This window comes from Suricata suricatta, chromosome 14 (genome assembly GCF_006229205.1).
Source record: "Suricata suricatta isolate VVHF042 chromosome 14, meerkat_22Aug2017_6uvM2_HiC, whole genome shotgun sequence".
Classification (NCBI taxonomy): domain Eukaryota; kingdom Metazoa; phylum Chordata; class Mammalia; order Carnivora; family Herpestidae; genus Suricata; species Suricata suricatta.
In genome coordinates this window covers 55059249-55082729 of record NC_043713.1, presented here as the reverse complement: position 1 = coordinate 55082729, position 23481 = coordinate 55059249, and the positions used below count along the sequence as shown (strand labels likewise).

Here is a 23481-nt window from a genome sequence, read left to right as displayed (position 1 = left end):
TTTAAGTTTATTTATTTTGAGAGCGAGTGCACGCACAAGCCGGGGAGGGGCATAGAGACGGGGAAGGAGAATCCCAAGCAGGGTCAGCACAGAGCTTAATGTGGGGCTTGAACTCACAAATCATGAGATGGTGACCCAAGTCTCAATTAGGAGTAGGCACTTAACTGAGCCACCCACGCGCCCCTAAATGTGAGTCTTTTTTTTATATACTTTATTAACTTTTTGATACAGAGAGACAGAGCACGAGTGGGGGAGGGGCAGAGAGAGAGGGAGACACAGAATCAGAAACAGGCTTCAGGCTCTGAGCTGTCGGCACAGAACCTAATGCATGCGGGGCTCGAACCCACATGCCATGAGATCATGACCTGGGCCTACGATCATGACCTTGGACACTAAACCGACTGAGCCCCCCAGGTGCCCCCCTAAATGTGAGTCTTAACAAGGACGAGTTCTTTCCTTCTCAGTTAGGGCTGGGAGCCAAATTCTCCTATGTAAATAACACCATTTTTAGCTTCTTAAAAAATGAGCCCCAAGTACTAACTTTAGCACATAGTGTCAGGCACTGACCTTTAGAAGCTGGCCCACTTTTTTGAAGCATCCTCAAAGGCGATTTTTGCCACAGGATAAGAAGCTACGTGTTCAACAAGAACAAAACTTGACCTCCATGCTGATTGCCAGAGGGAGAAGGTTGCTAGCCGAAGCCACTGCGCCTGCAGATGCTGTAGGAAATGCTCTCACAGTAAGTTATGCCACGTGCAGTTTCCAAAGTGTCTTCACACCCCTCCCCCCACGCACAAGTGTGCACTGTTACGGAGAAACAATAGTAGCCACAATACGAATTTCTCTCTGTAGCAGTTAGAGCGTCACCGGGATGAGCTGCTCTTATGGACTGCCAAAATCAGGCGCCATGTAGACGATCTGGTCATGCAGATGTCCCAAAGAAGAGCTCTTGACCTTGTCTACAGGGCAGAAGACCACGCAGCTAACCTCCAGAGACTAGCAGGTGCTCTGGACAGGTGAGACCAGACCTTGCAGGGGTCCTGGGGGTGGTGGTCCATTAATCAGAGAGAATAACAGTGGCCCTTTTGGTCACCATGTTGAGTCCCTCTTCTTTGGTCTGTAAAGGAAGACTGCTATTTTAATTATATGGCAAGGAGGACTTCCTCCCCTGTCTGGGAACATTGTTGTCTTTCCACCTATGGTGGAAAACTGCAAACTGAACTGGAGAGGAATTAATACAAATGTTATGCTACAATATCAAGCCATTAAGGCCTTGTTAAGTACCTACTAAGTACTCAGGGCTTTGTTAGGTTAGATGGAATGAAGATATTAGTTTCCTTTTTTTTTAATGTTTATTTATTTTTGAGAGCCAGAGACAGAGCTTGAGCAGGAGAGGAGCAGAGAGAAAGGGAGACCTAGAATCTGAAGCAGGCTCCCGGCCTGAACTGTCAGCACAGAGCCCGATAAAGGTCTCGAACTCACAAACTTTGAGATCATTACATGAGCTGAAGTCAGAGGGTTAACCCACTGAGCCACCCAGGCTCATATTTTTTTTTTAAGATTATTTGTTTATTTGGAGAGAGAAAGAGCAGGGGAGGGCAGAGACAGAGAAGGAGAGAGAGAATCCCAAGCAGGCTCCTCACTCTAAGCATAGAGCCTGATGTGGGGCTTGAGCCCACAAACCATGGGATCATGACCTGAGCTGAAATCAAGATTTGGCACTTAACTGATGGAGCCACTCAGGTGCCTCCCCCCATCATATTTTTAAAGACCCCCCAGTTTATCTAAAGACAGCAAATGAAAGAACTAGTGTTTCAGCCTTATCAGTGATTTACACAATATCTTCGTTAATTGCTAAATTTATTTTGTTAAAATTTGTTACAAATTTATAGATAGAAAATGTCTGGCCACACTGGGAATTTGTGGGCTTCTGTGTGCTCCGTGTGTTTTGTGGAAGGAGAAAAATAAATATCTTTCCAATTTGAGGAGTGCTGCCATAAAAGATTAGCTCACACAACAAAAGCAATTAAAAATAATAGAAGCTAGAATGTTGTGTACATTATGTGCTGAATGGAGCATGACCGCCTACTCACATCATAAGAATCTGTAATAGAAAGTGGAGTTAGAGACTTAGTCTCTCCCTTTTCATCACCTTTCATTATTCCCCAAAAGAGAAAAAAAATATTCTGACTACATACATAACTAGAACAAAACCTTTATTACCTAGTATGAATTACGTAAAAGCAATCTGTTATGATACACAAAGTTAAATAACATCATTACGTTCTATTTATCCATCATCACATTTTGCCGATCAAGTATTAAGTGCTGGTGTCTGGTCAGGGAATCCCTCAACTTGATAACCTTGGGAAGAAAATGAAGTGAGTTACTCAGCATGCAAAGATACATCAATCATCAGATTTCATTTTGGAGATAGAGTGAGATTGCATCATTACCACTTGGCAAATTCGTAAGTGATTTGCCCACTTGTAAGAGTGGAGTTCAGATGATTGAAATATTATCTGATCCTCCTCCAAAACCTCTAGTGAATTTCATTAAATCGGTGTGTCTCTTTTGAGGGACAAGAGTCAGCATTCTTATATATGCCTAGGGAAGCTTCTTGAAAATTACCAAGTGCAGACCAGGAGAGATTACAACCAACGGCAAACAGGGCAGGGCGCCCCAGCTCCGTACAGTGGCTTGAACAGAAACGATGTTGAGGGCAGCTGGTGGAAACTGAGAGTTAAAAAAAAAAAAAGATGGGCAAGAGCAATGGTTTCTTCTTTGGGAGTTCATTAAGCAGCACTTCTGAGTGTATTCGTGACAATGTAGCTACTTCTTTCAAAGATGGCATTTGGAGTTGGAGGGGAATCCCTCTGTTAACTCCCTGTTGATTCTTTTCTGGCTTCTTACCTAGGAAGCTTTAGGAGTAGTGGACATGTTCCATTTAGTTTATACTAACATCTGCACATTTGTTGATTATCTAGTGGCCTTGGCAGTGTTAGACATGTGTCCCTGAATGCCACCAGTGCCACCCACGTCCATTCCAACATTCGGAGAATGATTGAAGAATCAGAGAAAGTGGCAAAAGATGCTCTCAAGACCGTGACAACAGCGAGCCTGGTGAGAGGTGCCCCAGGGGCTGCACTAGGTGCCTTCCTTTTCTAGGCACTATGGGAGATTGTTCCAGAAAGTGCTGAGCAGAGACCTAGTGGCTTCATGCTTGTCAGCATTCTTTTTTGGCAAGATCTATTTGTCCCTGTCATCATGTGATCCAAGTTTTAATTTCTTTTTTTTAATTTTTTAATGTTTGTTTATTTTTGAGACAGAGAGAGACAGAGCATGAGTGGGGGAAGGGCAGAGAGTGAGGGAGACAGAATCTGAAACAGGCTCCAGACTCTGAGCTGTCAGCACAGAACCTGATGCGAGGTTTGAACCCACAAACTGTGAGATCACGACCTGAGCTAAAGCCAGATGCTTAACTGACTGAGCCACCCAGGCACCCCACAAGTTTTAATTTCTTAAGATCATAAATACTTCTTTACAAAGACTAGGGACTAGAGATGTGGAGATGAGGAAAATCTCATAATTATTTTATAACAAAAGGATAATGCTTCTTGATATCTACTTGAGACAATTTTCTTACTATGGAGAAATATTCATTTGATGGTGGGTTTTGTCTTTATATATTTAAAAATGCTGTGTTCTTTCTCCTCAGCCATAAGTTAGGACAGTTTAAATTATCCCTATGTATTACCTAGTGGACTCTCGTGTCTGGAACTAGCCCTGAGGCTATTTGGATAGAGTTGCTCTCCGGTCTCCGGCAAAAGTGCACTTGCCCCCTCCCGCCCCCCCCCACTGCCGCCGCCATATTAATGCTCTCCTGTTTTCCAGTTCTCAGAATCCCTTGCTCCTAATGGGAAAGTGGTTCTCCAGCACAGTTCCAGATTACTAAAAGAAAGTAACAGCCTGAGCAGAAAGCATCAAGGTCAGTTTATAGCACGGACTGTATTGCTAAGCAGAGGAAATATAAAAACTTCTCTGAGCATACTGCTGGAGGAATTTGAAAGTAAACACTTCTTTGTCACAGTGATGTGCCAATTTCCTGATGTAGGAACAGAATATAATTTTTTATTTATTTTTTAAACTTATTTTAGTGCTGTCTCTTAACACGCGGACACCTCTAATCTTCCACAGACTTGTTAAGCCTTCTTCGGTAACTAAATCCTCCACTCATGGCTTTAGCTTGTGAGCCGTCCCCCTTTCACAGCCTCTGGCGAGTTCTCTTTGGCTGCATGGGCTCCTCTATTCGCCTCACACTGTTTTGCAGTTTCGTGAAGAGTTGTATTGTACACAGCACACTTCTTTGGCACTTTGGCCAGGCAGAGCTAATATGATGTTAGACTCAAGGTAGCTTCTCATTAAAAAATTATTGAATTAAGTCATAGTTGTTTTATCAATTTTATTAAAAAAATACGTAGGCAGTTCATTTTCGCTGAGGGTTTCAGTAAACAGTTGTTTGGCATACATGCAAGAGCTCTCCATTAAGCACGACGCAAAATGGCAGCAGGAATCTGTTCCGTAAGAAAAACACACGAGTTTTGTTAACATATACTTTTCACCTGAATAACTTCTAATATATCAAAAATATCAAGTCTTTCCCTGTGGGAGTAAATGGTGGGCTATAAACAAAACGCATACGGCTTTTAACCACTTCCAGGCCCAGTACTGGATCCTCCCATAGCTGTCTGAGCCCAGGGCATGGATGTGCACATAGGTTTTGTTTCTCTGTGAGTGACACTATTTAAAATTTATGTTGTCCTCTCACGGCACAGGAAGCTTCTAATGCTGGATCATAAAGCACATTAAACACAAACTCTAGCATCAGTGTTGATGGTTTCCGTTTACACAGCCAAAAGTATTTCATAGGGCACCAAGTAACAAATTTTCTGGCAATTAAAATCTTAAGCAAAACCATCACGTTCGTCAAGGATTTTATCCATAATTCATTTCTTAACCCTGTGTCCAGAATCAAGATGTGATCGTGTATTATGAACAGAAATATGAAAAGTAAAAGCTTTGATCCCACAGCTTTGATCAAACTTGAAGGCGGTTGAGTCTAGTACCTGTTGGGTGGGGAGAGAGTGCAGGAAAGGGAGGGTCATTGGCCAGGGAAGCGTGGGGGGCGGGCAGAGGAGGGGGAGGAGGCTGGGGAAGATTCCTAGGCAGGACTAGTTTGAGGTTTTACAACCCAGAGGAGAGAAGTGGACAAGATTGAGGTGTGGGCAGGAAGTCAGTGAGAGTGATTAAGACTGAGTGATTTAAATACAAGCTCACCTTGAGCTCTAATTAAATTGGACATGCAATTTAAGAAGAAATATTAGGGAAAAGGGCAACAAGCAAACTAGTAAAAAATGATCAAGCAAGCAAAAAAACAGCCTTAATTTCTATAATGGGTGATGCTAAGTCTTTCTGGAAAAAAAATGTCAATATTGGGGGGGTCTCTGTAGAAAGTTGTCGCTTCTATAGAAGGATCAGAGTGATAAATGAAACTGTTGCCTAGGCACCTTTGAGTAGGCCACCTCAAAAAGGACACTTTTTCCTCTTTAAATAGGCATCGCATTGGCACTCAGTGAATTGAAAAATTCAGCAAACAGATTTCAAGAGAATGCTCACACAATTACTGGGCAGACCAATGAATCACTCTTAACACTTAGAGCAATCCCTGAAGGTAAGTGGAGAGGGGGCTCTTGATTTAATTAATGTTTTCTCATTTCAAAGGCATTTTACCTCACCCTGAGGAAGTCCTGCCACGAGTCTGATTAAGAGCCCTCGCTCAAGAGGAGACCAAGATTGATAGAGTTTTTACTTGCAGAGGAGTATGATTTGGAAATGAAGAGGACTACTTTTTAAATAATTCCAGAACACCTGCATTGAAATGCTAGAATTATACACAGAAAAACAAAAGCCTCTGGTGACTTTATGTTAGCATATGAATTGCTGACTTTTAACAAGAGCTTGACACATCCCTTAAATGAAGGGGTCATTCAGAGAAGTCAGCAGGAAGCCCAGTGTTCCTGCTTTAAGGGAAAATGCTAGATTCATTATAAATGTGGGCAGTTAAAGAACTCTTGCTTGGTAATCTTCCTTCATGAGGCAAGAAAGCATTCTAAAATAAGCTCATAAGTCACTTTAATATTGATGGTTTGGAAATGCACTATTCATTAAAATTTGAACTAGGATAACTTCTTAAAAGTGTAATACAGGGGCGCCTGGGTGGCTCAGTCGGTTGGGCCTCTGACTTCGGCTCAGGTCCCATCTCACGTTCGTGGGTTCGGGCCCGCGTCGGGCTCTGTGCTGACGGCTAGCTCAGAGCCTGGAGCCTGCTTCCAGTTCTGTGTCTCCTTCTCTCTCTAACCCTCCCCCTCTCATGCTCTGTCTCTCCTGTATCAAAAATTAATAAAACATTAAAAAAAATTAAAAAAAAAGAGTAAGTTAAAAAAAAAAGTGTAATACAAGTGAATCCTGCTGCAATGCGCTCCTTAGACTCCCTCAACCTTCTCTTTTTTTCTTAAGTCTTACAAGATGCTCTAAGGACTCCACACTTCTTCCTGCCGGTTCACCTTGTAAACACAAGACCTTACTGTGGGGACCTGGGCGGGGTGCTTTGGACTGACTCCTAACCTTAAGTCATTGGAGCATTTTCTGATCTGGACCCTGTTTCCTTTCTTCCTTCCTCCCCTCCCTCTCTCACTCCACCCCCTTTCCCTCCTTTCCTTCAAGGGTGCATGATGTATGTTGATTAAACCCTTAAAAATATGTTTATTTAGAAATAATTTCAACTTGCAGAAGAGTTGCCAGAAGAGTAAAAAAGAAACCTGTCTTCTCTTTAAAATTTTTTTAAAATGTTTTTGAGGGAGAGAGAGAAAGAGAGCAGGTGAGGGGCGGATTGAGAGGGAGACACAGAATCGGAAGTAGGCTCTGGGCTCTGAGCTGTCAGCACCGAGCCTGATGGAGGGCTCGAACTCACCAGCCATGAGATCGTGACCTGAGCCGAAGTTGGAGACTTACCTGACTGAACCACCCAGGCATCCCAAAGCCTGTCTGTTCTTTATCAAGCTTCTTCTAGTGTTAATTTTTGTCCCATTTGTGATTAATTTGAAAATGAATACTAGTGCCTTTTTAAAAAAAATCATCTGCCAGATGTTCTAGAACAACTAAATTTCACTTTATCAATTGTGACTGTTTAGTCTTTACTCTGCTGTTCTGTCTGGCAGCCAGTTGACAGTGTGGACAGATACCACTTCCTCTAGCCAAGACATGCCCATCTCACCTACGAGTTTAAACTCCCCAACCGTCTCATCCATACACACAGCATGATCTGAAGAAACTGTTCAAAGAGTATGGGAAGGGAGGGATAGAAGAGAGACCAAATAACGAAATGTAGCTTTTTCCCATAGAAGATGCTGAGCACATGGCGATTAGCAGGTGCTGTCGCCATCTCCCTGTGTACTCAAATTTCAATACAGAGGATTGTTACCAAGATTACTTCATTTGTCCCTCAAAGGGAGCAGTAAGGCATATGATATGCAGCCTTAATGCTGCCATTAAAAACCCCATTTTGTGTTCAGCCAATAAGAAACAAATGTAACAGGTTTCCAAGTAAAGTTACCTTTATTGCGGTTTATGGTTTTCCCCGTGTATAACCACTGGAGTGCATGCTTGCATATACATTTATTTCAGGTGTCAGAGACAAGGGAACCAAAATCAAAGCGCTGGCCACATCTGCAAATCTGAGCGCTGCAAGCACGCTAAAGAACGTTGTGGGATTGAGCAAGGAGCTGTTAAATACATCAGCTGGCTTGTCCAGGGTTAATGCTGCCCTACAAGAAACAAACAGACTTCTACAGGACTCTTCGATGGCCAGTACGTCCAGGTCTCCTTTCCCACTAGAAGAGTCTGTGTCGTGAGATTTTGAACTGGCCGGGTATACTATAGCGTCTCATTCACAAACAGAATTCCTAAAGAATAAAAATGCACTGGTATCTAGATTTGCATTTATAAAGAAAGAGAAGGGCCCGTGGGTACTGCGTGGTGCTGGTGCGTTTTTCATATACAGTTGACTTTTGAACAAGAAATTTCAACTGCGTGGGTCCCCGATACACAGCCTTGATAAATATAATATAGGTACTGAAAATATATTTTCCTTATGATTTTCATAATAACATTTTCTTTAGCTTACTTTATTCTTTATTGTAAGAATACAGTATAAAATACATGTAACGTACCAAACATGTTAATTGATCATCTATGTTATTGGTAAGTCAACTGCAGGCTAGCCCTAGTGAAGTTTTCGGTGAATCAAAAGTTATACGTAGATTAGCAACTGCATGGAGTTTGAGTGCCCCACCCCCTGCGCTGTTCATAGGCCAACCTTGTTTAGCAAGATTTCAAGGATTTGTTTACTAGGATATTGTATTTTATCCAGTGCAATGGTAATGACTAGTTAATTCCTCTTGTTTCTGCCCTGCCACCAACTTTTTGCCACCTTGAACTTATTAGCTCTGCTAGCTGGAAGGAGAGTTAAAGATGCAGAGACGCAAGCCAGCCTTTTATTTGATCGTTTGAAGCCTCTAAAGGTCCTAGAAGAGAACCTGAGCAGAAACCTATCAGAAATCAAACTGCTGATCAGCCAGGCCCGGAAACAAGCAGCTTCTGTGAGTGTGGGCTTCTGTGGCGCTCGGGGACGCGGCCACCCGTAGCTGGGGCTCCTGGTAACTCCAGGTCTCAGGGAACTTCCTACAGACTCAACTTTAGATCTCAGATTTCTCCCAGCCTTGTCTGCAGTATGTTTGAAACTTTGTGTTAAGTGTATTTACTTAATTATATACATAAGTTTTTCAGTGACAGCTTACGACTTTTATTTATGGTGCCTGTGCAATGTCTCAAAAATACCTTCTTTCCTGCCCTAGACCATATATTTAAATATACTGCTTAATTAGTCTCGTTTCCTTCCTTTCTTCCTTCCTTCCTTCTTTTTTTTTTTTTTATTATTTTTTTTATTCAACACATTTCAACATGTTGTTAGCCAAGAGATCTCAGGTCTGTATGGAGATTTATATTTGTAGCCTAGATGTATCCATTTACAACTACTCCCTAGTTGGTGTAGAGCATGTGGTCATTGTGTTTACACCAAAGTTTCAGTGGCTGGGTATGGTGGTATTGCCATCATTTTACTAGATGTTAATAATCCAAGTACTTTTCATAATGTTTGCACACTATGGGCCTCATCCTCCAGGAGTCCAACCCGACACTCTAAGCACACACAAATCCAGGTCACTAAATGCAGAAAACACTTGATAGCTGGAAAAGTACGAACAAGGAAATGGTTTATGGCCATCCGTAGCTCATGGCATTTGGTTGTGTTGTAAAGGGGAGGGGCTTCAGGGAAATAATACTACTTTCAACAAAATATGCAGTTGTCCCGCCACTGGGGATTTATAGTGGATAAATGTGACCTCTGGTCTCATTCTCATCTGCCTGAACCCTTCTAGTTAAAGAAAAAATTCTGGAATCTTGAATTCTCTCTCCCTTGAGTGGCCTCACAATTGGAAAAGGGCTGTAGATTGATGGGAACTCTGGTTTCTATTTGTTTCAAATAAAGTTACCAAATAAATGTAAGTCAGATGGATGTTTCCAAATTCTCTGGTTAATACAAATCTATAATCTTTAATGTTACTGTAAGAAATATATTTATAAGAAATATATGCAATATATATGCATGCAAAATACATGCAGTAACGTTAATATAAGAAATATATGCAAATACTTAGAGAAATATGTATTAAGGGCAAACATTGCTGTATAAATATTTGTTGAATGTATAAATAGATTATCGCTTCATTTATTTGTCAAACAATTATCAGATATCCTCCCTGTGTGATGTAAAGGTTCCAAGGATCTGGGTCGGCTCCTTGTCTTAAGGAATTAAATCTCAGATGAGTGAGACTGTTTCCTACAGAAGATACTTTTAAAATTTAAGAGTGATTTTTTGGTATTTCAGTAGTTCACCAAATAAACTCATTTTCATCACCACCAGATTTCTCATTTTAGGAGACTCAAAATGTGAGGTATCATCAAGAGAGGAAACCTGAAAGGTTGTTAGGAAATAGCACTTTTGAACTCTCTGCATGCTGCCAGTGTGAGTCATGCAGTGATTAGGACACTTCCCCTTTCCTTTTACAGATTAAAGTCGCTGTGTCTGCAGACAGGGATTGCATCCGGGCCTACCAGCCTCAGATTTCGTCCACCAACTACAACACCTTAACACTAAATGTTAAGACAAGCGAACCCGACAACCTTCTCTTCTATCTCGGGAGCAGCACCAGTGTGAGTGTGGACTTGCAGAAAGCAACAATGAATCTCTTACGAGCATGTGTATTTTCTGATTCGGCAGGGTTGTTTTGTTTTGTTTTGTTTTTGTTTTTTGATGGGAAAAACAATAGGGCCTTGGTGAAATCACTAATTCTTCTATGGGAACCAATAATCATTTGCTGAACTGGTGGCATCAGATTAAAAACATACAGTACAAAACTGAATGTGTGAGAAGGACCGTGGTATTGATGAGTCTTCCCTCTCCTATCTTTAAAATTTTTTTTTTAATATTTTATTTATTTTTGAGACAGAGAAAGATAGTGTGAGCAGAGAAGGGTCAGAGAGAGAGGGAGACACAGAATCCAAAACTGGCTCCAGGCTCTGAGCTTTCAGCACAGAACCCGTTGTGGGGCTTGAACCCACAAACCATGAGATCAAGCCAGACACTTAACCGACTGAGCCACCCAGGCGCCCCTTCCCTCTCCTATCTCAGTTGCTAGCTGTGGAGTAGTATTTCCTCCTCCTGCAGCCTGTTCAGCCACTGAGTTTAGCATTGGGACCGTAAAATCGCTCTTGGTGGTGGTTACCAGGAGTAGAAGATGCACCCTAAAGGGGCATATCAGAATTGTCCAGCTTCATCCAAGCTCTTCCACCCACCATTCTGGTGGTTTCCAGAAGGCAAATCCCCTGTGGAAGGTCACTGATACCTTTGGCTGTACCATCAGGAGTGGGTGGGTCAGAACCTTTGGAGGGAGGGGTATTAGAGCAGAAAATATTAACAAGCACAAATGCCAGAACACCGTCTTTGGAGCTAAGATGCCAATTACATGCAAGTTCATGATGTGGGAGTTCATGGCTCCCGTCTTGCTCCATACTTCATGTTCATTTGTTGCCTTTTCAGATTGAGCAGATAAGTACGGTGCCTTCCTGTATGTTCCTTGTGGGCTGCTGGCGACCCCCCATGAGATTTCTTGGGGGAACTTTATGGAAGGGATTGTGGAAAGCCATGCTGGTGGGCCAGGGGAGTGGGGCATTCATGTCCAACAGTGGCCACTGTCTCCAGTACTCGGGAGTCATGCTCCAGCTCCAGGGAGAGGAGCTTTTGAAGACAAAAGACTGGTATTTCTGTCTTCAAGAATAGAGAAGATGCCGTAGGAACCTCTTGTTTAACATGGTTTGCTAGTCATGCAACCAGTCTGGCATATAAACTCATCCCAACTCATGCCTGGCCCCAGTCTGATTTCTTGGCAGTGGAGATGCGGCGAGGGAAGGTGGCCTTTCTCTGGAATATGGGATCCGGGTCAACACGGTTGGAATTTCCAGACTTCCCGGTCGATGACAACAAATGGCACAGTATCCATGTAACCAGGTAGTCGAGAAAGTGCCCTCCAAGCGTCTCTTTCCTCAACACTGTACCTTATAAGTTTGTAATGTGTTTGTCACATTATATAATTGTCTTTGAAACTTCTGAAAAGTCAGATTGTGGTAAAAGGATAGTTGGTTTACCTTATAGAAATAAGGACTTTATTTCTTATTACAGAAGAAATAAACTGTTACCAAAATCAACAATCAAAAGAAGTGAAAGTTAAAAGTTTATGTTATCTTTAGGACGTTTGGTCTAAATCTGAGGCAGCCAACCCAGTAAATTGTGTTCTTCCCTGTAGAGAGGGGTGTGAGGCAGTAGGATTTCAATTCCACATGGGGTGTGTGTGTGTGTGTGTGTATGCGTGTGTGCGCGCACGTGTGTGCGGTGTGCACCCAGAAGAGGACAGAATGCAAGGATCCAGGTGGAGAATGTGGTTTCTTAAAATTTAGACCCAAAGCAAAACTCTTCCTTGTAAAGCCCCTCTCCCCTCTCCAGAGGTAATTCCTCTTAAGCAGCTTTAGGTGTATCGTTTTTCTTTTCCGTAATGTTATAGTTTATTGTTGATGGTGTGTTATGGTTGGGAATTCTTGTCTTTTGCTTTGTTATTTATAGAAACGGAGTAATACTGAAGGCAGCAGACTGTTTCAAATACAGCACAACCTTGGATTGCGAGTAACTTGTTCTGCGAGTGTTCCGTAAGACAAGCAAACATTTCTCATAAATTTAACTCGATAAACGAGCATTGTCTTGTAATATGAGTAGTATGTGACCCTGAACGTGACAAGATCACAGCAGAGCCAATTCTTAAAATTCACTTGGACAAACCAGTGCTTTTGGATTACAAGTATGTTTCTGGAACAAATTATGCTTGCAAACCAAGGTTTTACTGTATAGTTTAACTCATTATCTAACCATCTTTAGCACGAGGGAATGTATGTGATTTAGAAGACCTACTTCACAAGGGTTTGAGAGTAAACTGGGGCCGATGTGGGCAAGCCTAGGAGAGGGAGACCGGTGGGAGCTGCTGAGGGACCGTGGGGAGGAGCAGCTAGAGGCTGCTATAAACAGATGGAGGGACTTGGAATTCTGAAAGTGTTATTTTTGGAATTCTTTGTGACCCTTATAGATTTGGAAACATTGGTTCACTGAGTGTAAAGGAAATGAGCACAACTCAAAAGCCATCACCAAAAACCAGTAAATCCCCTGGAACAGCTAAAGTTCTGGATATAAACAACTCAACACTAATGTTTGTTGGAGGGCTTGGAGGACAGATCAAGGTAACTTTCAGAACGTTCATCTGAACAGGACTGATTGCTTTTACCTATGTATAAAATTAATGTTCAAGTTATTGAATAACTCTTAGGCAGATGAATATTTTTGTGTCTATCATTTTGCTTCATGACAGTAAATTTGCAGAGTTGGGCTGGTTTTAGGAAGCAGAGGGTCCTGCTGAATAAATAGCGTAAATGGAAAAGAAGCCAGCGGTTCATTTTGTGATTTGAATTTCTTTTCCAGTACTGAAACAGGAAATTCAATATTCCTGTTTCTGTGGTTTCCCTTATTGCTATTCTAACTCTAGTGGTAGAAAAATGCTAATTAGTGTTTGCCACAGGAGCCTGTGGTATGTATTTTATTATTACCTGTTATCCCCTTACCTGATAAAGTTCAGTCACCTGGACTTGTGTGGTTCGGTGCTCAGAAATGAGAGTAAGGGTCTCTGTCTCAGCCAGACCCTCACCCCTGATATGCTTTGAGCCTTGGTTTCCTTGTCTGTGAAAGGGGCTTCCCTCCAGGGGTCCTGGTAACTGAGGGGATCTTATTTAAGATCCTGTCAGGTTGTCTCTCATTGTAGGATTCTACTTAATAGTTGGAAGGAAAATCAGTGATTCCAGCTGGGCTGTTTTTCTGGATGTTGCTTTCTCAGAATTTGGATCTATTAGATGTGAGCTCCCAGGAAGTAGTTTCGTGCACATAGAGAATTTATTCCTTTCCTTCCAATACACACGGGCTGTGTTTGTTTTGTCTGTTTATATTAGAAGTCTCCTGCTATGAAGGTTACTCATTTTAAAGGCTGCATGGGAGAGGCTTTCTTGAACGGACAGTCCATCGGCCTGTGGAACTACATCGAACGGGAGGGGAAGTGCCACGGCTGCTTCGGAAGGTAACATGCCCTGTAATTTAACACACAGTATATTAGAGGAGTCACCTGCGCATCACGGGTGGTTCAGAGTCTGTGATATCGGTCATCTTACCACAAAGGGTGTGATGTAGGTCATTCAAAAATAGAAGTTTGGGGATCATTTTTACCCTCTAAAAAGTACTGTTCTCACTCTGTCATATGCCTTCTCATCTGGGTCACAAAATTGAGAAGCAGCAAACATCCTCTCCAACAACCTTCCATCTCAAAGAGCCACAGTGAAATCTTAGGTAAATCCCGGTACATCTTTATTTTGAAAAGAACCTCCAAAGATAAGAATTTTGTTTGTGCCACCGGTTTTTATGGATAAGTGCTCTCCTATTCTTAAATTCTAAAATTCTGAAAATTAACTGCACTTGGCAATAGAGAGCAACTCCCTAAAATTGTTTGGCAGGTATTGATGTAACAGCAGGCATTTGATAACCAGCCCCCGGAGCTCAACACTCCCTGTATTACTTTCTGAAAAACTTAACTGCAGCTCTGTAAATATACAAGACCTGTTTTCTAGCACTTTAGTAATTAAGACATAGATTGCCTTTGCCATTAGAGAAATGTAACATCTGATAGAATTCTGTCGTCTAATGGGCTGCTCTGTCCAGATAGATATCTGTGATTAACAGTGAGCTGTGACAAGATCAGTTGGCAGCAATTCCCATTATATTTGGAAACTCGTGGGCGAGTTTTCATTTTGTTACTGTCAGATCTGTTTTCTCTTAGGGCTCAGAGCTTGGGATTTTGTGGTTTGAGCTTTGTATTTGTTACTTCCCCTTTACTCAGCTTGCTTTCAAAGTCATGCCAGAACCTTGGTTATTGGAGCCTTAGGTCTGAAAAAAAAAATATTAGCTTTGGAATCGAACTTTCTCAGGCTCCATCTCCTACCAAAATCCCTCTCGGTGACTTTGTAGTTAAGTCACTTACTTCGTGGAGATTTGATTTCTTCTTCCACAAAGGAAAATGTAATCATGTTTGTCTTACCTCCCAAAAGTGGTGCGATGAACACCTAGCATGATGTATGTGAAAATGCTGGATAAATTGGAGACTGTTCCCCTCTGATCTTCCTGCACTGATAATCCGCTGCTTTTTAGATAAATGTCTCAGAATTATTTTCTTGACAAAAAGCATGTGAAAACCCAAGGTTTTCTAACTGGCTAATATAATTTAAAAATGATATTATTTAGTGAAGTAAAGTGCCAGCTCTGGAACTCTGGGAGCAGAGAGCTCCCCATCACTGTTTCCTCATGCTTTTTCCCCAGCGGGGGCCCCTCCCCAGCGATAGTGATTTGAACTTGAAAAATCTTCTAGCCCCCGGACCTCTGGGCCCCCACACTGACCCCAGATCATGAATCTTACTTGTAGAAAGGCAAGCATTAACAGAGATGGACAATGTCTAATAAGGAAAATGTCCTCCTCTACTTCAGCTGTTACAGTATGCCCCATTTCACCCGCCATTTTCAGGGTTATCTTAAAACTGCTGACTTAAAAATTTTTTTAATGTTTTTATTTATTTTTGAAAGACAGAGAGAGACAGCGTGAGCAGGGGAGGGTCAGAGAGAGAGGGAGACACAGAATCAGAAGCAGGCTCCAGGTTCTGAGCTGTTAGCACAGAGCCCAATGCGGGGCTCAAACCCACGAACTGTGAGATCATGGACCTGAGCCGAAGCCAAATGCTTAACCAACTGAGCTACCCAGGTGTCCCAAAACCGCTGACTTTAAACAGCAACAATGAGTGAATTTAATGAGTGCTAGCTCTTCTCCTTTGTTGGAGCGGAAGTCAGTTTTCTATGTGGCCACTGGTTTTCTTCTCTTTGAGAACTGCCCTCCTACTACATGTCCAACATGGACCTCCGGGGGTTGCTCTGAACTTAAGGGAGGGGTTAGCAGGTACAGCATGCCACCCTCCTGACACTCATCCTGGAACTGGGTTTTTTGGTAGAAGTCTGACCACCCAGCTGAACCTTAGGGTCCAACTGGCTCATTAGCTCAGAGTTTGGATTAAATGTTTCTCTGGGTACTGAACAAATCAACTGGCTGTTTGTATATACACTACCACTTCTAAAATATGTTTTATTTTTAAGAATACTAGTTTGATAGGATACTAACAGATACTTTTTTTAAAGTGGGGGTGCCAGGAGTGTCCTGATCATATATGTTTAGGAAACAGTGAGTTAAACGATTAAATACATTTCCTGGTTGTGAGGCCATCAGAGCCTCTAATGTGTGAATGTTTTGGAACCTTGTCCTTGGGACGGGCCCTATAATTTAACAGTGCTGGAGTTGCAGCATTCCCAAAGTCGCTCGATCCCAAACTATAAAAAAAAAATTTTTTTTTAATTTATTTATTTTTGAGAGAGAGAGATACACAGAGTGTGAGTGGGAAAGGTTCAGAGAGGGAGACACAGAATCTGAAACAGGCTCCAGGCTCTGAGCTGTCAGCACAGAGCCTGACGCAGGGCTTGAACCCGTGAACCACGAGATCATGACCTGAGCCAAAGTCGGCCACCTAACCAACTGAGTCACCTAGGCACCCTGATCCCAAACTTTTTAAAAAGCAGTATTCCAGACTTGCTTGTGCTCCGTAGAACACATACCATGGCAAGTGCAGAGCAGACACAGCTGGTGCTGTCTACACTTATAAATTGAATTGTTTTCATTTTATGCAACTGTCCCTACCTATTAGACAAAGACTTGAGCTCAAAGAAGTAACAAACTAATTCTAGTAAATGAATCAATGTTAGCAGACCAGTGATTAGGATTCAATGTGCTTTGGACCTCTGCATGTAATCTGCCATTATTAAATCATTAGTAGTGGTTCATTGATGTCCTTTAGATTAGAAAAATAATTTTCTCAATAGAAGCATTTACCTTTAATGTTGACTTACATTACCAAATAAAGTAATTGAATTTTTGTTTTATTCCTCTTTGAATATATTTACACTTCTCTATATGCAATCTACGTCAGTTTATAATTATGAATAATGTCATAAATTCTTAAAGGATATCACAAAAGAAACCTCAGATTCTAACAGTTTTCATCTAAATAATGAACAGGCCTTTGTGCTTGTATTGGTTATGAGTGGATGTGGTGACAGACTGTGGAGCTGACCTTTGGGACGGGTCAGTCGCCTGCGTTCAGGGAGCCGGGATCTCACCAGGTGCTGGCGAGATCAACGTCGGTCACATGAGTTCACCGCCAGCATCTCCTGGTCCAGAGGAGAGCGAGCTGTCTGGAAGACAGAGAAAGTGCTCTGTGCTGTGGCAGGAAGAGGTGACAGGTGAAGCAGCCCCATCGGCCTGGCCCAGGTGCTACCCCACCCGGAACAGCTTCCTCGGTGCTGAAGGTGCTGCAGTAGGTGTTACCCCGTCGTAAGTGAGAGCTCGGACCAGAGGCCTAGTGATTCTTCAAGGCTCACAGGGCTGAGAGCTGGGGACAGAGCGTCTCCCTAGGCCAGCCCGACTACAGGACTCACCCGGAATTGCTAGGTCTGGAACAGAGCTCTCTGTGAAGTGCTCTTGCAAACCCTGCTTTCATCTGTCTGGAGCCTGGGTGGGGGCCCTGGAACTGCCTTCCTGTGGCCCACCTGTGAACAGGCACCTGGACCTCGTGGTTACAGAATGGAAGCCCGACCCACAAGGGGACAAGCCCCAGAAGTGTGTCACTGACCCAAAGGCAAGAACCTTCTCCAAAGACGTGCTTTCACACATTGTTTCATTTGAATGCACCCCCTCTTTGTGGCTGCCTCATCGGGGCAGGCCCTGCCCATGGAGAGGAGCCAGAAGTAGAGTTCTTGAGAACAGAGAACTCATGAGCTCTGGGGAAGGAGTGGGTGTGCACAGCGGAACAAGACAGATTTCTGGAGTTTGTTTGAAACTTGGCTTCACTATTTTCTTAAGTGTCCCCTTTGAAACAGTCCTTAATTTTTGAGGCTCAGCTTTTAAGAGGCAAAATGGCAACCCTTCAGGGACCTCTAAACAAAGCAGAATAATCAAAGCCAAATGGACTGAACGTTAGGTGGCAAGCGCTGTCTAAAGCACTTGACACGTATTAGATCACGCACAGCCCATCCTGAGAGCTGCTCTCAGGTTAAGAGAATGAAGTGCAGAGACGTTAGGTAACTTTTCCAAGTTCACACAGCTAGTAAATTGTGGGACTGCGATTTGAACCCCAGCAATCTGGCTCTAGAGTCGGTATCTTTAGACCCATGAAACTGGTCAGCCAAGAGATAGAGCTATGGAACGTGCTTGGAGGAAGCCACAGGATTAAGAATTAAGTAACAGAGAATTAAGCCATCATTTCTCTATGCAGCGTGCATTTCCTTTAAGTCAAACACTTCCTGAAAGAGGTCGAAAGACAGCAATTTTTCGAAAAAGCTGGACTGTGGGAAGGTATCAGTTTGAAACCTCAGGTTTCACAAAGTACTGCTGTTTGTTTTGTGGATGGAAACAGCATGGCCATTTGGTAACTTGTCCTGCTTGGAGATATGGCACCGAATTTGGTCATTCAGTGGGGAAAAGAGCAGTTTCCTACCCCCAAAACACGCCCAAGTCCAAGGTTCACTCTGAAGCCCAGAAACATAATTTTTTAAAACTATTATGACATGTTCCAGATAAACCTTCTTTGTAATTAAAGCATGAATAAAGTGAGCCGTCTGAGGTGTGGGGAAGACCAGACCACACGCTCACCCGAGAAGTACTGAGGTTTATATTAAGTAACTTTGTTCTATGTTCATCCTCCAGATTTTTGATATTCTTTCATCAAGGAATTTTTTCTTTTGGTATAGTGGTCCTTCTGCTACATTGATACATACTTGTTTTTTTTATCATTACTCCAGTTTAGCTGATATCTTAGTTTAAAACCAGCAGAGGGTGATAATATGCTGATATAAAATTTACTCTGTGGGGCACCTGGATGGCTCAGTCAGTTAAGCGTCCGACTTGGGCTCAGGTCATGATCTCACGGTCTGTGGGTTCAAGCCCCGCATTGGGTTCTGTGCTGACAGCTCACAGCCTGGAGGCTGTCTTTGGATTCTGTGTCTCTGTCTCTCTCTGACCCTCCCCTGCTCATGCTGTCTCTCTCTTTCTCTCTCAAAAATGAATAAAACATTAAAAAATTTTTAAGAATTACTCTGAAAGCTTTGGAATTAAGTAAGGACAGTTAAAAAGACATTAGAACAAATAATCCACTTGATACAGAGAAATATGTACAGCAGTTATCCATTCTTTGAGGACATTTCTTTCTTTTCTTTTTACATTTATTTTTTGAGAGATAAAGTGAGACAGAGCATGAGCAGGGAGGGGCAGAGAGAAGGAGACACAGAATCTGAAGCAGGCTCCAGGTTCCGAGCAAACACTCAGCACAGAGCCTGACGTGGGGCTTGAACCCACTAACATGAGATCATGACCTGAGCCCAAGTCAGATGCTCAACTGACTGAGCCACCCAGGCACCCCTCTTTTTATTAAAATCAACATTGCCTACATTAACTTTCTGTTCCATATAAAGCAGCTGGCATTTGTTTTGCATAATCTCATGGTGAGCAGTATTCAAAGATACAATGATTTATGCTTGTTATCAAATTATGGAAATAATAGCTCTACCAGTTTTTTTGAGGAGGAGAACTCCAGGAAGGTACCGTGTGTCCTCGTTAACTGCCTTCCTGAGAACAGATTGTATTTCGTCTGCTCTGCTTTGCAGCCCCCAGAATGACGAGTCTTCCTTCCATTTTGATGGAAGTGGTTATTCGGTTGTGGAGAAGACGCTTCGGACGACTGGGACTCATATCATTATGCTTTTCAGCACCTTTGCACCCAACGGGCTGCTTCTCTACCTCGCTTCAAATGGCACCGTAAGAGGCTTTGTGGGACCACAGGCTGCACTGTGTGTATACAGTCAGATTGCTGGGAGGATATTTATGTTTCATGACTGCTTTATGAGCATATGTGAAGATAACATATACATATGTATGCATATAGGTATAACATTTTAAGTAACTTATTATGAATTCACCGAGAACCTTTGGAAATACAGGAGAGAGCCAAGTAGAAAACAGCCTTCCTATCCTTACAGATAGCAGTTACATTTGCGGTTAAGTTTTGACTTTCCTATATCTTGCTCCACGTTCACTGTGAGCACTGTAGCCTTCTTTGAATTCCATCACAGGAATTTCACGTTATTTTTATCTTATTGTGCAGGTGATCTCTCTTGATCTTCTAGTTTTATTTTAGGACTGGCCCATGTCAATCTTGATGAAAAAGCTACCAAGATTCCACCTATCCTACTGAGTTGTGGATTTTGGCAACAGTGTGTTTCTCTCTTTATATCTGCATAGTATTTTAGAAAGTGTTCCAGGACACGACGTTCCCTCTAACCATTAGGCCAGATCCAGGTTTCTGACTTTGACTTGGGAGGACTTCTGCCATCCTTGACTTGGGAGGGAAAGGGAATCTGTGCGAATGATGCCGCCCTGGGTAACACTTTTCTCTCCTTCACAGAAAGACTTTTTATCCATCGAGCTGGTGCATGGCAGAGTTAGAGTTACAGTGGACCTGGGTTCAGGGCCTCTTGCTCTTATAACCGACAGACGCTATAACAATGGAACCTGGTACAAAGTCGCCTTCCAGAGAAACCGAAAGCAAGTTAAGTGCACAGAAGGGCACGGGGATACTGGTCACCCTCATGGGAATAGAAATCCTTCCAGAATCAGTCTTTATTTGCTTTATAGCTCCTTGGGTATTCTTGAATGATCTTCTAATAGAAAGCCATTGTTTTCTTTGAAATACTAAATGCCAGGATTCACATTTTGCTGGAGAAATATTTATAATTCTATTTTTCTGTGGTTTCCAAGTACATTACTTAACATTAAATGCTGAGTTGGAAATCAAGGATCAAATCCATTCTCTTTTCTGCCACACACACCCTGCTGTCATTTAGTTTTGTATATTCTAGATTCACTGATTTCTGTACAGAGGATTTTTTAATAGTCCAGAACACTCTCTCATCCAATGTGCAGAATGTGAAAGAGTACATCTTTATAAAAGAGCTTTGTTTTTTACTGTAATGTAGAAAGTGATTTTCATTTTCCTCTCTTCTGATCTCCTTTTAGGACTCCTAGCAGTTACTGACGCATATAACACCAGTTATAAAGAAACCAAGCAAGGTGAAACTCCAGGAGCATCCTCTGACCTCAATCGTCTAGATAAAGATCCAATTTATGTGGGCGGATTGCCTAGGTCAAGCGTTGTAAGGTAATGTCACATGGAACAGTTGTCATGTCTGCATTGCCAAATGTGTCAGTTTCCCAGGGCTGCCATAATAAGGTGCCACCAGCCAGGCTAAGCAACTGTGGAGGCTACAAGTCCAAAATCAAGGTGTTGGCAAAACTGCTTGCTTCCTTCTGAGGGTTGTGAGGAGGATTCTTTCCATGCCTTTGTCCTAGCTTCGGGGAGTTTCAGGCATTACTCAGCTTGAGGATGGCATTCTTTCTGTGTCTTACTATACTGTCTTCCCTCTGTGTATCTCTGTGTCCAGATTTTCCTTTTTAAATTTATTTTTGGGTGTGAGCAGGGGAGGGGCAGAGAGAGACAGGGAGAGAGAATCCCAAGCAGGCTCCACGCTGTCATCACAGAGCCCAGCACAGCACTCGATCTCATGAATCACAAGATCAAGACCTGAGCCAAAATCAAGAGTCAGACATTTAACCGACTAGGCTACCCAGGTGCCCCTAAATTTCCCTTTTGATAAAGACAGTGGTCATTGCGATTAGGCCCTACCCTAATGACCTCATCCTAATTTGAGTACATCTCTAAAGACTCTATTTCCAAATAAGGTCACAGGTACTGGGGCTTAGGACTTCATCATCTTTTGTGGGGGAGAAATTTTAACCCCTAACTTCTGCCCTGATTCAAACCACAGTGTGTCATATTAATTGGGATGGAAAGAAACCCTTCTGCGGTAAAATTAATGATTTTCTATTTGTTGCCTTCAGAACATCTAGTAATCATTACTAATTGTTACTTAATATTGTACAGTATTTGTAGACCCCACTTTCCGTCACAAGTTGCTCTCTCTAGACACTTCAGAAGAGTAGACTCTTTTTCAGGGCAAAAAAACCAAAAACAAAAACCCATGCTGTCTGCATTTGTCCTTTGTGTGATGAGAATGAATAAAGTATGTGAAAAGCTGAAAGACCAGCATCAGGAAGTTGGAAGAAAGGCAGCAGAGGAGGCAATGAAGTCCTTTTGTAACACTGATTCATGTTTAGCTTGGTGACTTTAATAATTTACACAACTGTGGGTCTTGGTCCTTAGTTTTGTAATTTTGGATCAGACAGATGAAGCCCTAAGTTTCTTTCACACCATTAAAAACAGAAACATCCTGTACAAAAGGCCAGCAGTCAGGGCAAGACAGATTCCGGGACATGGGATTACCAAAGGTCCAAGCCGAGTCACCTAGCCCAGTGGTCTTCAAATCCATTGGTAGCACTGTCTTGTCTTCCTGCTGATCCGTGCACAGAATCCTAATCAGCAGCACGGGGGTGCGTCCACTCTGGTTGCTGTTAAGCTGAACAGCCCACATTCACTCCTCACCTCTTTTCTTTGCCAGAAATTTCTGAAAGTCCCAAGTGACCCAGCTTACCACCACGGCCACCAGCCCCCCACGCCCTGTCTTGGAAATGAATCACACTTACACTTCAGGGGAGTTGGTCGCTTGTGCCAGGTTGTACCCCTCTGCTAAGATGGAGGCAGGACTGGAAGCCGGTCTCCTGATCCCCAGTCCCAGGTATCTCCTCACGTGGTGGCAGCAGGATGGGGTTCCTTGTAGCAACAAGCTGTGCCACAGCTCATCTGTCCTCTGCCTAAATGGACACTGTGTAGACACTGGAGAAAAGGTCCTCTTTTCTAGGAAGACGGTCCAGATCACAGACTTTGATGCTACAAGGGACTTGTGTATCTATCAAGGCCAGCCTCCTCACTTGCAAAAGAAACAGCCCCAGAAAGGTTAAAATCTTCCCTGAATCTTGTAGTTGCCTAGTGGTCTGCAGCTCACTACACAACACAGAGGGAAAGAAAAGGAGATGTGTCTCTAACTGGAAACCATGTGACTTCAAAGTTCTCCTGTGACTAGCTGGTGCTTCAGAGTATAACTTAGAGGTGTTGAGTCATCTCCAGATTTTGGAAATGAGAGATTGATCACATGATAGCCTTATCCCAACCAGGAGTGTGGCAACTTCTATTAAGAAGAATATGGTACTGGGGCGCCTGAGTGGCTCAGTTGGTTAAGTGTCCACTCTTGATATTGGCTCAGATCATGATCTCACAAGCTTCACGTCAAGCTCTCTGCTGACAGCGAGGACCCTGCCTGCGGCTCTCCCTCTCCATCTCTGCTGCTCACACGCACACACACAACTCTCTCTCAAAATCACTTAAAAAAAAGAAAAGAAAACTATGGTACTGGATTTCAACCTGAGTGCTACTGTTTCCTTATGACTGTGTACTTTCTTTCTTATAATTGGCCTGTGTTTTAATGAGAATATTTAAATTGCAGTGACT

At 42.7% G+C, this 23481-nt stretch overlaps 1 protein-coding gene across 1 annotated transcript in view; it reads left to right on the top strand.

Annotated features, from left to right (window-relative positions):
* The window catches only part of LAMA1 (laminin subunit alpha 1), a 144110-nt gene that overhangs the window by 102281 nt on the left and 18348 nt on the right, over nucleotides 1-23481 (top strand). Inside the window, exons 38-51 of the mRNA XM_029921582.1 lie at nucleotides 623-739; nucleotides 853-1016; nucleotides 2988-3123; nucleotides 3895-3988; nucleotides 5615-5731; nucleotides 7744-7926; nucleotides 8563-8717; nucleotides 10246-10389; nucleotides 11610-11743; nucleotides 12867-13017; nucleotides 13777-13901; nucleotides 19628-19778; nucleotides 20425-20569; nucleotides 21036-21177. Of these exons, the coding sequence (XP_029777442.1) occupies nucleotides 623-739; nucleotides 853-1016; nucleotides 2988-3123; nucleotides 3895-3988; nucleotides 5615-5731; nucleotides 7744-7926; nucleotides 8563-8717; nucleotides 10246-10389; nucleotides 11610-11743; nucleotides 12867-13017; nucleotides 13777-13901; nucleotides 19628-19778; nucleotides 20425-20569; nucleotides 21036-21177 (1958 nt within the window). The remainder of the gene's footprint in view (nucleotides 1-622; nucleotides 740-852; nucleotides 1017-2987; nucleotides 3124-3894; nucleotides 3989-5614; nucleotides 5732-7743; nucleotides 7927-8562; nucleotides 8718-10245; nucleotides 10390-11609; nucleotides 11744-12866; nucleotides 13018-13776; nucleotides 13902-19627; nucleotides 19779-20424; nucleotides 20570-21035; nucleotides 21178-23481) is intronic.